Source organism: Gracilinanus agilis, chromosome 2 (assembly GCF_016433145.1).
Source record: "Gracilinanus agilis isolate LMUSP501 chromosome 2, AgileGrace, whole genome shotgun sequence".
Taxonomy (NCBI): domain Eukaryota; kingdom Metazoa; phylum Chordata; class Mammalia; order Didelphimorphia; family Didelphidae; genus Gracilinanus; species Gracilinanus agilis.
The window spans coordinates 127,588,436-127,603,905 of NC_058131.1; the positions used below are offsets into that span (position 1 = coordinate 127,588,436).

The 15,470-nt window shown below is 32.4% G+C and overlaps 1 protein-coding gene across 1 annotated transcript in view; it reads left to right on the top strand.

The window, feature by feature from the left end:
* The window catches only part of PLCB1 (phospholipase C beta 1), an 821,547-nt gene that overhangs the window by 499,935 nt on the left and 306,142 nt on the right, over nt 1-15,470 (top strand). Inside the window, exon 4 of the mRNA XM_044659490.1 lies at nt 8,839-8,976. Within this exon, the coding sequence (XP_044515425.1) occupies nt 8,839-8,976 (138 nt within the window). The remainder of the gene's footprint in view (nt 1-8,838; nt 8,977-15,470) is intronic.

Here is a 15,470-nt window from a genome sequence, read left to right on the forward strand (position 1 = left end):
TTCAAAGTGCTTTTGCAAATGAAAACAGTGCCAGGGGATATAAATTCAAACCATATACCTGCAATTCACTACCTGTATGATTTTGGTAACTTTGGACAGATTATTGGATTTCTTTAAGTCTCAGTTGCTGTATCTGTAAAATGAAAGGGGTTAGAACAGATGTCCTCTGACATAATAACTCTTAATTTATGATGTATAATCCTCCACATCTTATATCATCCTGGTAAAAGTCTTATTATAGTTAGGAAAGGTAGATGCTCTTATTCCCATTTTGGAGACTATTATTCCCATTTTACAGAAGAAGAGATTGAACTTGAGAGGTTATGTATTGAACAAGGCCCATGAGTATTGTGGAACCAGCTTTAATTGGCTGGTGAAAGCTAATTCTTAAATTTTCATTTACATATGCCATATGTCATGAACATTGACATATCAGAAATTAGCCAATGCTAAAAACCTGGGCTTGATTTATTTTGTTATTGATTAACTAGATTTAAGAAACGTATTGTGAAAATGTTAATATGTAGATTAAACTTAATAGTATATAATGCATATATACATAACATATATAAATAAATATATTTTTTCAGAGAGCTGATTGTTTAATATACATCATTACCATCTTGCAAAGGTCATGCAGCTAGTGACAAAGCTAATTGGAATGTAGTCTCCTGACTTTGCCAAAGGCTATGAACAGAACTCTGAAGTGAAATAATAATAATAATAATAATAATAATAATAATAATAATAATAATATAATGACAATAGCTAGCATTTATATTTGTTGTTTTTCAGTCATGTCTCAATATGTCCCCATTTGGGGTAGGAATCCTAGATAGTTTTGTCATTTCCTTCTCTAGTTCATTTAATAGATGAGGAAACTGAGGCAAATAGATAAGTGATTTAACCAGGGTCAGACAGCTAATAAAAATCTCAAGTTGGATTGGAACTCAGGTCTTCCTGACTCCAGGCCTTGCACTGTATCAGTACCCCCCACTTATCTGCCTCAGCAGTCTAAATCACCACCAATACATTTCTGAATCTTGAAATGATTTATAATAGCATTGAATTTGTCCTTCTATATTATAACTGTTGAGTGATAAAAATGAAAAAGTAAATCTCACCTTTGGTTATGGTTTTGCCTGATTTATTTAATAATCAAAATCTAGATAATGGTTTATCCCCTTACCTTTGCAGCATATCTTTTCTTTATATGACAAATCTTAAAAAACTGTAAAAAAGAAAAACTCAACTTTCAGTGGAAGAAAATTTTTTATTACTAAGAACACATACTACTTAAAAATCAATTTCTCTCTTCTTCTTTTTCTGATAATTGCACTAAGAAAATTTTTAAGATTTTATTTATTTATTTACATTAAAGCTTCCATATATAAATCTCCCTCTCTTTTCTTTCATTTACATTAGAATTTGTAGTTTAAATAATAGTAGCTAGCACTTATCTAATGTGCTAATGTTTTCAAAATGTTTGACTTGCATTATTTCATTTGATAACGATAATAGTATTTGCTTAATGTAATTTTGCCCCGGATTCTAAAATATCAGTTCTGCCTCTTTAGTTCTTAAATTTTTGTGGGCTTTTTAAACCCAAGAAAATATTTCTCACTTCTCTTGAGCTGACCACTTAGAGTACTCACTTATAAGGATAGAGAAAGATAGACAAAGAGAGAGACAGAGAGAGAAAGACAGAGAGACAGAGACAGAGAGACAGAGAGAGACAGAGAAAGAGGCAGATAGAAAGACAGAAAGACAATGAGAGAGAGAGACAGACAGAGACAGAGAAACAGAGACAAAGAGAGAGAGAGAGAGAGAGAGAGAGAGAGAGAGAGAGAGATTTAAATGGCTTTAGTGAGAATGGAATTATAAATTTCACAGAGGAGTCTGCTCTAGTTAACTTAGGTGAGAAAAAGTTAATCATTGGTATGGCTTTAATATGTATAAAAACTTACTTCCTGCAAACAGGTATAGGTAATTTAATCATTAATCCTAACAGCTCAAAAAGAGCTCCATGTAGTTGGACAGAATCTATTTCACAATGCTTATGGAAACAGTGATGATTCTGGAGTGTGCTTGAAGAGTAGAATGTGAAATGTAACTACTTTCAATATGTTACTGTGCAGGGCGAAGAAGTCGGAGCTTTGAGTTAGAAAGACTTAGATTTGACTATCACATCTAAAATGTATGTACCAGTTGGGTGACTCTACATCAGTGAGCTCTTAAAATGAAGATCATATTTGTGTAAACTGCTTACCTTGAGGGGGAAGACATGAGGAACTTAGTAAATCCTAAAGTGATAAAAATTATGAATGATAATTATGAATAAGTTGCTAGACACTGCTAATAAGAAGTATATCCATCATAGACAGCCATCTTTTAAAAGTAGTTTTGATCATTAGTACAGTCTTTCAGTTATACTCAAGAAAGTACCATAATCCTCTTCAAGGAAAGAGAAAATAGGTGCTATGTTATAATGAAGCCAATATGTAGCTGCTGATGCTGAGAAGTGGCTAGCAGATTTCTCACTCATCTTCACTTCATGTGATATCCCAAAAGATAATTCTAAAATGAGATACTTAAAAGTACCTAGTGAAAATCATACAGAATTCAGGAAATTTTGTCTGCATAGGGTCAGAGGGTGGCTTATTACTGATTGCTCTCTCTAATCCTAAATTCTACCTCCCCCTTTCCCACCTTTCTGAGTGGTGGTGCTCCCAGACTTTTTATCTATGAAAGGCTGAGATATGGTTCAACACCACAGTCAAATCATGTTATTCATGTCCCAATGTTAACATCATTATGGTCTCGTTTTCTTTTCCCAAAAGGAAAACTCAGTTTTTATTTGTTTAGGACAATTAAGTTGATAACTTCCATTATTACAAACTTAGCTTCATGAAGGTCCTTTCAACATATGAAAGATGACTCACCATTTCACGGGGTACTGGACGTTAGCCATGAATCATACAAAATAACTCTTTAATATTCCTGGATTCTAGTTTCATGTTATTTAAATATAAATTCTGTTGTATTTTAAAATGTTTAAAAATTACTAGTTTTAAATGCATCTTTTAGGTTTGACATCAACCTAATGCTCTTTTTCTTGAATGCTCCATCTTCATAAATATGTGTAATGTATATTTTAAAATAAAGACAACAGATTCTAAAGATGAAGCGCATGCATTTAAATGAGCAAAATTGATAATGATTTCTTAACTTAGGAATTTAAAACTTCATATTGATGACTGTTCCAACAAATACATCCATTTTGATAAACTGAACATATGATCCCTCAACTTCCTCAAGTCCCACAACCTCTTTAATTTTATTTATTTCATTTCAAAATTATTCTGTCTCCTTAGTGAAATTTCCTCGGAATCCCTCAGTCACATTGTGCTCTTTCTTCCCCATTGTATCACACGATCCTTTCACTGGAATGTTACATGAAAAAAATGTATGAGAATATTTTTCATGCAACATATTATGTTATATTTATACTTCTCTGTTCTTTATTTACATAATGTCATAACATGACTATAAATTTCACGAGGGCAAAGGCTGTGGTTTTTTCCCTAAAAGTTATATTTCTGCAAGTGTGATTTCCATTTCAGTCCTATTTTGATCACAAAATCAGTTTGTTGTTGTCTTTTAAGATGTGTTGGGGTGGGAAGAATTATTTAATTGATAGTGTAATGCTAAAGATCAAAGCCAGATTGTGTGAGTTTGGTTTCGTGTTTTGATACTTTATATACTCTTTAAATAAAATTAAAGTCAGAAAATTTGGAATGCCTATTCAACATAAACTATGACAAATTTGGAAATGCACTCATATTGTTTTCTTACATAGAAAAAACTCACTATCCACATTAAAACTCTCTTCTGTGATATAATATTGACAATAATGGCAATGATGAAGTTAATCAACACTTACATCACTTTTACCTAATTTCCTGGATATATTTATCCTACCTCAACTCTTATTTCTGTTACTATGATTTCCCCACTATAGCTCCCTGTGAATTATCTTTCTGTAACTGATAGCCAACTGTTGCCACTTGAGGTGACAAGTATATTTTATGACGTGTTTTACAGAATGTTTAAAAAGATAAACCTTTCTAACAAACCGTTTTCAGAGTATCTCTGACACATCAGTAACATAATAACAAGTATTGAGTTTCTTTAGCAAGGAGGTCAACTTGAACTGTCAAATTTAAAAAAACAAAGTAAGGTTTCTTTTTTCTTCCTATCTTTCTTTCTTTTAAAGCAAAAGATGTCCTTAGATAGGAAGACTCTTTACTGGTTTAGGATATGGAATAATAACAAAGAGTAAGACTATATAGAATGCTATATAAAATGGTATGAAATCAATTTGTAATATAATCCAGAGAGAAATTTTACAAAGATATTTTATTTTTATCAAAATTTAAATTATCTCTATTTTTTAAATGAGAGAATCCTTGTTTTTTTCCCTATAAAATTTCCTCATGGTTCCCTTTTGCTGGTTACATTTTTTAAAAATAGTTAATCATTACCTGCAGCTTTTTTTAAAGTTATTTATAACTGATCATTTTTCTTCCTCTAGTCATTGTTATGGACAACAGACTCCACATTCCCAAACCAGTTTTACTTTCTAATAAAAATAAAACTTTGCATATAATTTCAAAGACCCTAAGTACAAATCTTAGCTCTACTAAATGCTACTGGTGAGAAATTAGACAAATAATTTCATTTCTCTGAGTCTCCTTAATCTGTAAAATAAGCAGATTGTTCTAGATCAGAGTTGTCAGAAACAGCCCAAGGCTTCTTGTGGACTGCAATACTGGCCATTGTACCTGGAACCACAGTAAAATGTAATTGGGAAATATTTAGCAAAGTAAATAAAATATATTAAAACATATATAATGTTACTATGTGGCTTTTTAAATCAATATGTGATCCACAGGGATCCTTTTTACAGCTCAGTGACCTCATTTCTATTTTAATTTCACACTCCTCTTCTAGATAATCTCAAATGTCCCATTTAACTTTATACCCTCTTTTCCATTCCCTGCTCCTTTTACCTATGAACATCTATTTGCCTTTGTTCTTCTCTCATTAAAGTTATACAAAAAGAATAATTTAACTAAAGTGCTGACAAGAAAGAACTTCTGAGGACCAGATATAGTGGAAGTTGAAATGGATTTGGTGGATTTGGGACTAGATTTAAAGAGATAATTTACAGAGAAAAAATGAGAAAAGACATAGAGAAAAATGTTCAAAAGCACATTATACATTTATTCTTACATATTTTTCTTTTGACAATTATATAACTAAAGATAATATGAACTAAAAAATTTAATTAATTTAAAATTCCACTGAAGACTCTACAATTCATATATTTTTAAGAATTGTTTTCTTTAATAGAAATTTATCAAAATGCTGAATATATGGTTATATTTTAGGATTTTCTTCTCTTTTTACATGAATTTTCTAATTTGATCCTCATCTTACAAAGCAAAGGAATAAGCAGTACTTATGATTTGATCTCTAGTGATCATGTTAGAAAATTAAAGCTGAGGGAACTTGAGTCACTTGCCTTCAAGCTGTATATGCTCTAATTCATCATGTAGCACTTTTTCAACTATATGAAACTTTCTCTTTAATGCTAGAATGACCAGTAATCACTTGTTCTTCTCCCCCCACCCCGCTTTTTCATTATATTATTTTTAGATCATTTAAAAATTATTCTGTACTTCTCTTTTTTTTGGAGATCATGTCACCAAATCTTTTGTGCAAACATTTTCTTTTCTGAAGTGATATAATGAAAGAGCAAGACTACAAGCTAGGCTGTCAGTTTTAGACTACAATTTTAGTGAAGGAACTGTTTTGAAATAAAGATTACTCTGAGTTCTACACACCTGAACAAGATGCCAAGTATATGATCTTTAATTTTAAGATTGAGGTGGTTAAGTAACTACCTCAATCCTATATAAAGTGAGTTTCTGAACCACAGTGTCCTTGCAATCAGAGAATAATCATGATTCAAGTAGACACCTTTTTGGTTCTTATAATTTAACAAAAGAAGCATGCAATCTTATTACCTGCTAAATAGTACAGCTGCAAATAATTCATTTCGTCAAAGGATTGATCCAATGCTAATACACCATAGGACTGTATTTCTCCACCTCTTCCAAATCTTTCTAAAGGGAAGGAAGAGGACCAGTTAATACAGCTTAATGATTTTATTGATGTAGGATAGCTTTTTCTCAGACTAATTGAATACTAGCGATCTTGGGACTTTGTATTCTGAATTCACTGAGTCACATATAACCAAAAGAGACCTATGAAAAAGAAATACATGTATATTTAAAATGAGCCTAGATCTGAGATCCCATTGGTTTAGGGAGTTCTGAGTGAGATTTTCCAGCCAATGAAAATGGACATTTTCTCTATAAATAAAAGTCTTAAGGAGTTGCTAGAGCTCTGAGAAGTAATAAATGATTTGTCCAGGATCAAATTACCGATATATCAGAGGCACTTTCTAACTCTGAAGCCACCTCTCTATCCAATACATCAAACTACCTAAAAGATTTAAGCACGAGAACATAGAAATAATTTCCTTGTATTTTGTTGTTAGTAGCTACATAGTAATGCTTATCTTTTAACTTTCTCTAACCAAGGCTTTGCTTATACTTTGTATAAACTATGACATCTTATATTAACTTTGACTCATTTACTACTAATATTAACATTTACATAGTGCTTTAAGGTTTCTAAAAGCCTTTAAAATATTATCTCAGTCTATCCTCACAACAATCCTGAGAGGTAAATGACATTCTTGTACTCATTTTCAAATGATGAAAGTGAGGCAGACAACAGTTAAGTGACTTGCCCAGGTCACAAAGCTAGTAAGTGTCTAAGACAGGATTGGAATTATAGCTAGTAGTAGTAGTAGTAGTAGTAGTAGTAGTAGTAGTAGTAGTAGTAGTAGTAGTAGTGATACCATTTTGCAAATAGTAGCAGTAATAATAATAGTGGTAGTGGTGGTAGTAGTGAGTAGTAATTTTAGTAGCAGTAGTGATGGTGGTGATGATATCTTTATGGTAGTCAAGTAGTACAATGGACAGAACAGTAGATTTAGAGTCAAGAAGACCTGAGTTCAAATCTTGCTCCAGATACTTATCAGCTTTGTGACTCTAAGAAAGTCACTTAACTTTTGTCCCAATGACCTCAACTGTAATAGTACCCCTTCATCCCAGGTTTGTTGTGAAGAATAAAATACTTTTTAAACATTTTGCAAACTAGAAAGCAACATATAAAAGCTAGCTATGCTTATTTCCCCTTATATTTGTATTGATGTTGATGCAATGGATCAGATTATTCTTGATAATTTCCCATCAGTTGTCTCTTAGATGTAAGTATTCTTTCCTATGATGCAGATTACAACCTAACTATTTCTTGCAATCCCGTATTACTCTTATCTATATTATCTCATAAATTCATGAAAGTTCCCTTCTTCCATATGTCAGGTACATTACTTATATTCACATGATATAGATTTGAATGGTACATATGAATTATCTGTTAATTATATACTGTTCTCATAGCAGGACTAGCCCTTTTTCTTCTTCTGGATATATATTCATTCAATAACATCCTTTATACCATTTCTCCTGCTGTGTTCTTAAGGTATCTTCATTTCTTTATATGGCCAAAATAATTCCTCAGTTGTGACCAATTTTCTAGTTTTGATCCTCTTTGAGTAGCATAGTCTTGGCATCATATAATAGGCAGTCTACAAAAATGTAGTATAAAGATAAATTCTTTATATGTGAACCTTCTCATTCAGATCTAAGAATTCCATAGTGCTATTCAGAGGTATGCTAATAAATGTTTAACAACTATTTTACAAAAATGTACGTATGACACACTTCAAAATGTAATATGCTTTAACATTTCCTTCATCGTGTTCTTAAGTCTAGATAATCACAAAGCAATAAATCAGTCCCTGATTTGTAGATTTTTTTTAATTTTCTGAGTTAAGATGCTCAACACAAAAATCTAACAATAAGTTCTTAAGAGTCAGTATGTGTGTGTATGTGTGTGTAGTTATAAATATAGTAAACCCCTAGCTTCCTTTTTTTATGGTTATTGAAAGGATTTTTAGATGTATTTGTGTAAAATTATATAGTTAAAAGAATACTCCTTTGGGAATATTAAAATTTGATACTAGAAGGGACCTTGGAGATGGAGTCAAACTCCTTTATTTTATAAATCAGGAAACTGAGCCACAAGATAAGACAATGTAGTGTATCATACATGTATTAAGTAACAAGAGCTAAAATTTGAACCCCAGTCTTCTAGCTTCAAATCTAGTCTAGCTCCATGGACCTTGGTTCTACATTAAAAACTTTGCTGTTTCTGTGATTTTCAGGTGGGAGAATTTTTTTGGACAAAATTAGATGAACTTGGGGTCTATTCACCTAGAATTCTACCATTTTCTAGTAACTTTTCAGCTTAAAAGAGTAGATATATTTTGAAATAACTATAGATCTGAAATAAAATAATCTTATTACATCAATGTCTAAAAAAACAACATAAGTCTCCTCAGAAGTAGTGATGTGGCAGAGTGGAAAGAGTATTGGAATTTTAGTCAGGTAAGTCATTTAATTTCCATCAACCTCAGTTTCTTCAGCATAAAATGGGGCTAATACCTCTACCTCATATTGTGCTTGTTGAGTTCTAAAACATATTTAAAGTGTTTTGTAAACCTCAAAAGCATTATAGGAATTTTATCAATCATTATTATTATCATATATTGATTATTTTCTAATATTTCTTTTGTAGGACCCAAAATTACGTGAGCTTTTGGATGTGGGGAACATAGGACGCCTGGAACAGCGAATGATAACTGTGGTATACGGTCCAGACTTGGTCAACATTTCCTATTTGAACTTAGTAGCATTTCAAGAAGAAGTAGCCAAGGTAAAGTCTATTGAAGCTTTAGAAAATTTTAAATGTATTAGAAAAATACTGATTTTAGTTCTGCTTTAGAGTTTAGGCCCTACTAGATAGGCATAATACCCAGAAGAACCCTCCAACAAAGAGTAGGTTTTAACTCTACAAATATTCTGGTAATGTCCATGGGAAAAATGTGACATTTTGTCATGTTTAAATGTAAAATTAACACAGAGATATCACAGGGGTATTGACCTTACTTTGCTGTCTTTTTAAAATGAAAATTAATTGAGATGTTAACCTATGAAATATTAGGGACTAAGGTCAATAATACAGCAAGTTCCAGTGGAAGTTTAACACTTGAAAGGAACTTTTTGTCCATAAAATCATTAAGTGTTTTCCACTGAAAATAGGTCAGTTAGTGTTTGCCTTTATTCGTATATTAATTTATTTCATCTCATCAATCTGCCTTGACTCCTCCTTTGTATCTCTACCCTTCCCTCAATACACAAGTACAGGATTGCTTTGGCTGATGCCTGCTCTACAGCTTCCAGTTCAGCCTTTTATTTTTTCACTCTCTGTACCTTCTACTACATTTATCAATCTCACTATTGGCAGATAAACCTTTCATATACACAGATCTGCCTCACCTCAAGTGCTATTTTGATACCTCAGAGAGGCATGGAATTGATCCTGGATTGTTTATTTCTTTGTCATTGTAGTACAAGCTCTGATAGGTTCTTTCAAGCTAAAGAGACTCATCATCGTAATATACACCATAATGTAATAATAGTTATGAAAGGAGGGAAACTTTAACAACTCATGGAAACAGTCTTCTAAGGTTCAGAAAGCTTGTGATCTTTGTTGATAGAATAGCCATTTTATTGAAATCACAGACCTTTGAAGTAACTCTAGGGAATTTCATATATTGGATCATTTCATTCCCCTTCTTCAGACTATTTAATGATTACTGCCTCCTAAGCAAAAGTTTAAACTCCTTATTCTGGCATTCAAGGCCATGGAGAGTAGAAAAGACATTATATTTGAAGCCAGAGGATATCAGTTCACATTTTAGTTCTGTTACCTCCTACTTGTGTGACCTTGGACAAATTAATTAATCTCTCCAAGCCTTGGTTTCCTTATCACTAAAGTGAGAGGTTTAAAATAAATACCTTGATCTCTTCAAGCTCTAAATCTATGACCCATGTGTTGCTATAATAACCTGGCACCACGTATTTCTATCTCTATATTACATAATTGCATTCCATATATGCTATGTTCCAACTAAACGGAACTGCATACAATCTCAAATAACATGCAACGCATTAATCTGCACTCATATCTTTGCCTCCTCTGTTCTAATTCTTGGAATGTCTTCTTTTTTTCCACTTCTGTCTGTCATAATCCTACTCAATTTTGCAGACAGAGTACAAATGCCATCACCTTAATGAATTCTTTCTCTTCAAATCTTTGTTTCACAATCAGGACAGAAAAAAGAAATGAAAAAAAGAGGAAACAAGAGTAGAATTCTGTTGCCCTACCTTTTATTTATGTCTGTTTCAAAAGGAAAATGAGAGAGAAGGCAGAGAAAAAGAGAATGATCTAGGTCCTGGAAAGAGGCTATGCAACCCTTTTCTCTTGCCAGGATCATCAGAAATTGGCCCATTAGTCTCTCAGTGAATCATCTCAGGCATAGAGGAAAATTATTCAAAGAGGAAAAAAAAGAGCAGGGAATATTCTTTCAGTCTACAAATATTTGTGAAATGTTGTTAAATTTTGAAGGCTCTTTTTAAGACAAGAAAAACAAGACAGCCAACAAGAAATTATACACTAGAAATAGTTATATAAAACGAGGGCAATCAATCTATCCAGAAATTTTATTTTTCCATTGGGAAATTATTTATCGTAATGCATAGAACTGCTTGTGAATCTATTTGTATGGGTGCTTCATCCACCATCATATACCCCAGCCCCTCCACTATTTAAAAGATAATCTCTAAAAGTTACCATGGCCAAAAGAGTCATTATACTTTATTCACATTGGTGGACTAATAAATCAGGAGAGAAAAATATCTGAATAAACCACAAAGTGGCATTTTACTTGAGTCTCCCTGTGTGATGCTCTGAATGTCATGATTCCTCTTCTTTTATCAAAGCCTCTCCAAAGTTAGCAAGGTTAGTCCTCAGACAACAGAGTCAATCACCAAGTTCTTCCATCAAACCTTGTAAGATTTTTTGATACTACAAAAGCCAGTGCTTCATTCAGTTCCATAAAAATTAGAGAAGGACTTTGGTGGAAGGAATCTACTTGAGTATGCAGATTAAGTGGGACAATTTTCATCATTAGTATTCATAATTTGAGGTTTAATAACTTCTTATGCCTGCCCTTCCCTCAAAATAATATTATTCAGGTTCTTGAAATATTAATCTAGTAAAGAAGATGACTGGAAATTAATATTATTGATTTAATATTCTTTAGGTCATTTAGGATTATATGGGATTATATAAACCCAATTTATGTTATCACAACTAATATGCATTCATTTGAGTTCTGTATGCATTGTCTACCTTAACAGCTTAGAGAGCAACTCAGTCTTTCTGCCTGTGTTGAGAGAAATATTCATGTATATGCCCAGTTTCTTTTATCTTGGTGATTTTAGAATGTGTTTATTTTAAAAATCCAGACAGCACCAGCTTAATTTGAGGTTTAAAACACTAAGAGGAAAAAATGTTTCCTCCTTGCAGCATAAAGGAGAGTCTTGGAAACTTCCATTTCAATGAAAACTTATTTGAACTTTTTTTCTACTTGCTAACTGTTTTTCCTTTTGTTTGATGAGATTAACATAGAAAAATTTTGCTAATATTTGTGAGGGGAAAGAAAGTGAATTCTTGACAGACACATAGAGGAGGTGTGTTAATAGAGGGTAGAAAAAAAAGTTTATAAAACTTGATTTCCTAACTCCTTTCACATTAATTTCTAGAAAGTACCAGCGCACAATATGGGGCCAATTCTCACAATTAAGTAAATATGGTACTAGTTGAATGGCAGGACTCAAAGAATAGTCATTAGCTGTTCAGTGACAGCTTGTCAGGAGGTTCCCAGGGGAATATTCTGGGAATCTTTGCCAGTTAACATTTCCTTTATTGACATGGATGAAGGCAGAGATGGCAGATTCATCAAATTTGTAGATGATGCAAAACTGAGGGTATAACTAACATACTGGATGGCAGTTATGATGCAAAATGACTTTGACAGGTAGAGTATTGAGCTCAATATAATAGGGTAGATTCCTTGGAGGTATGTGTAAATCTTACACGTAGATTGAAAAATTAACTTTACAAATATAGAATGGGAGAAGTAAGAAAAGATAGCAATTTAGGTGGGTGAGATTTTCAAGGGGGATGGTATACTGCTAAGTAATTATGGATTGGCAATGGGATGTGAAAAGCTTAAAAAGCTGAAGTGATGCTGGCCTGTTCTAATAACTTTTATGGCTATTGATATGATAGTTTCTCTCTGCTCTGCCAGTGTATAAGTATAATTGGGCCACCACAGTTTAAAAAGAACATTAAGCACTATGTAGAGAAAGGCAGGTAGAACAATGAAGGGGCTTGAATCTATCTCATATGAGGGTCAGATGAAGGAAACAGAGACTTAGTGTGGGAAAAAAAAGATTCAGGTATACATAATGGCTATCTTCAAGTATTTTAAAGGGTTTCATTATGGAAAAGGTATTAAAATTATTGTTTTTGGATCATAAATGTAAGAACTATGTAGAGGTAGCAAGGTGGCCCAGCTGATAGAATTCTGGACCAGGAGTCAAGAAGAATTGAGTTCAAATCCCATCTTAGAATGTTATTATCTCTGTGATCCCAGGCAAGTCACTCAACCTCTGCCTGCTTCAGTTTCCTCAACTGTAAAGATTAAAACCAATATCATATTACCTGCCTTGTTGGAGAGGAGAGAAGGGTGGGAAGAAGAGAAAGAATATGGAATGTAAAATATCAGAAAATAATTATTTAAAAGTGTCTTGACATGTAATCTGGAAAAAAACAAGATGGAGATAATAATAGCACTTACCTCTCAGTGTTCCTGTGAGGATCAGATAAGACAATAGTTGTAAAGCATTTTATTTTTTGCAAACCTCAAAGTGTTATATAAATGCTAAGAAAAAAAGATGGAAAATGAAAAGAGTCAAGTTTAAGTTTTGTGTCAGGAAATCTTCATAACTGTTAGAGCTAACCCAAAGTAGAGTGGCTTGCCTTAAAAGAATATATAACCCTTCATTAGGCATGTTTGAACAATATCTGTATAGACATTACTGTGGATTCCGTTAAGGTAAAAATTGGACCAGATGAAGTCCCATAAATTCTAAAATCCTGAGATTCTGTGGTTTTTACTTTTAAAATTAGATTTGCTAGGATCCATGTCTTTAGTATGCTACACTTCCAGTAGATACATTTGACATATTTGAATTCCTGATTAGGAAGCAACATTCTCTCTAAAGGATAGCTAATATTCTCTTGCTCACTATTTTCTTTTTAGTTTTTTTAAAATTTTCTCAGCTTTATAAAATTTACCTTCAAATCTTATTTTCTGAAAGGTACTCCAGCAGGTCCTTGATGTTCTTGGGTATTTTCTATTCCTTTGCTTAACTGTGATGACAGAAAGATTTCTTCCTCACTATTCCTATGCCCCTGGATTTGCATAGACATAATGACCTTCGAGATTTGCAAACAGAATTGTACTCTGAATACACAATTTACATATTTTAATTGTTAACATTGTGTTATACTTCTGGACTTTTGATTTAAGTTTTTTTTTTCTATTTGCATTACATATCATTTCCCAAACCAGATTCTCCCAGCATATAATCTGTTTCCTATAAGTAAATATATTTCTTTTGAAAGTTGTATTCATTTTCAGTGTTGCTATAAACTGAGATGATCTTCATTGATAATACTGATAATAATTTAGCAAAGGCTTAAGAGAAAAATCTAGCAAAACCTAATATCATAAGTATTATTTAAAGATTTCCTAAAATTTCTTGTTCTATTATCAGTCTCCTAACCCTTCTAAACTATGTTCCATATCGAGTACTGAATTATTCTTCAATATTTATTTTTAACTATAACTAATATTTTAAAATAATTATGATCTTATTAGTACGGTTATTTCTTCAACTAGAGGAACAAAATAAAACTCATCTTTCAGTACAGATCATATATTTTTGTCCTTTGTGATTTTATGTCTTCCACAGAAGATCTATTCAACATGTTGATGACTTCCTTATTCATCTTTTTATATTTCATGCATAGCAGTATGGCATTTGGGCACTTCATCTGTTATTCCTTCCTCTTAGCCTATCTTCTTTTCCCTCATGCATTTCCCCAATCATTCCCCCTCTGCCATTTCTTAAAAGTAGTTCATCACTGGAAATGTGCTGCAGCCTATTTGTACGCATCATTCTTTTCTCCATTATTCTTTTTGCTACCTACAAATGTGATTCGGCAGAGACTGGTTTTCCAAGATTTGAAAACACAACATTGCAAGGAGAAAGTTACTATTTGAAAAAAAATCTTGGTTTTTTGGCTGTGGAGGTGCACACACACAATCTATGTATCTGTTTATATATACTTCATATATATATACATATATATGTATACATAATGAACTTACTTAATGGACTGAACAAAATATTTTGGATAATAGGTATTTTTAATCCACTTATTTTTCTTATACATATTATAATCTTCCCTTCTCCTCCCACCCATATGTATCCTGCATAGAAAGTCATCCTCCATGACAACTTCAACCATATGTGGCCAACATGTACTTGGTCATGTCTCACATGATGATACTCACAGAATCATTATAAAGAATTTTCTCTCTGGTTATATTTATTAAGTAATTTTAATTTTTAACAAATGCTTTGGATCACTTTCTCAGAGATACGTATTAGAAAACATCATATAATCCAACTTTCTCATTTTACACATGATTAAAGCTCAGATGATTGAAACCTAAAGATGTTAAGTGAGTTGTCCAGAGTTGCACAAGTCATATACAGTAGAGACAGGATTTATAAGTCTTTAAGTCCTTTGACTTCAAGTTCCTTTCCATTGTATCTCAGGCATTAAGTATACCAATTAGTAAGAGAGAGGTTTTAAGAAAACATTATTCTCTACCAATCAAACTTTTAAAAATAACACTTGAAATTGTATTTTTAGTTGTAATTTTTTTAAAGATGCCTATTAGATTAGATAGTCTACAGGATTAGAGATAGTAATCCACCACTTTCATTCAGTTATCCTTGGATTGTTCTCTTTGATCTTGGCCTAATTCCTCAAGAGTTGAATCCTACTGTTTACTATTTTTGCTCACCAGAACAGGAAATATCTTTTGCATTATTTTCTCTCAGTTATACAAGCTGCGTATATCATTTTAACCCTGGATATTGTGGGGTGGCATTTTTATCAGTCACTTTTCTGATCTGATCACATCTAAAACTGTCTCCTGG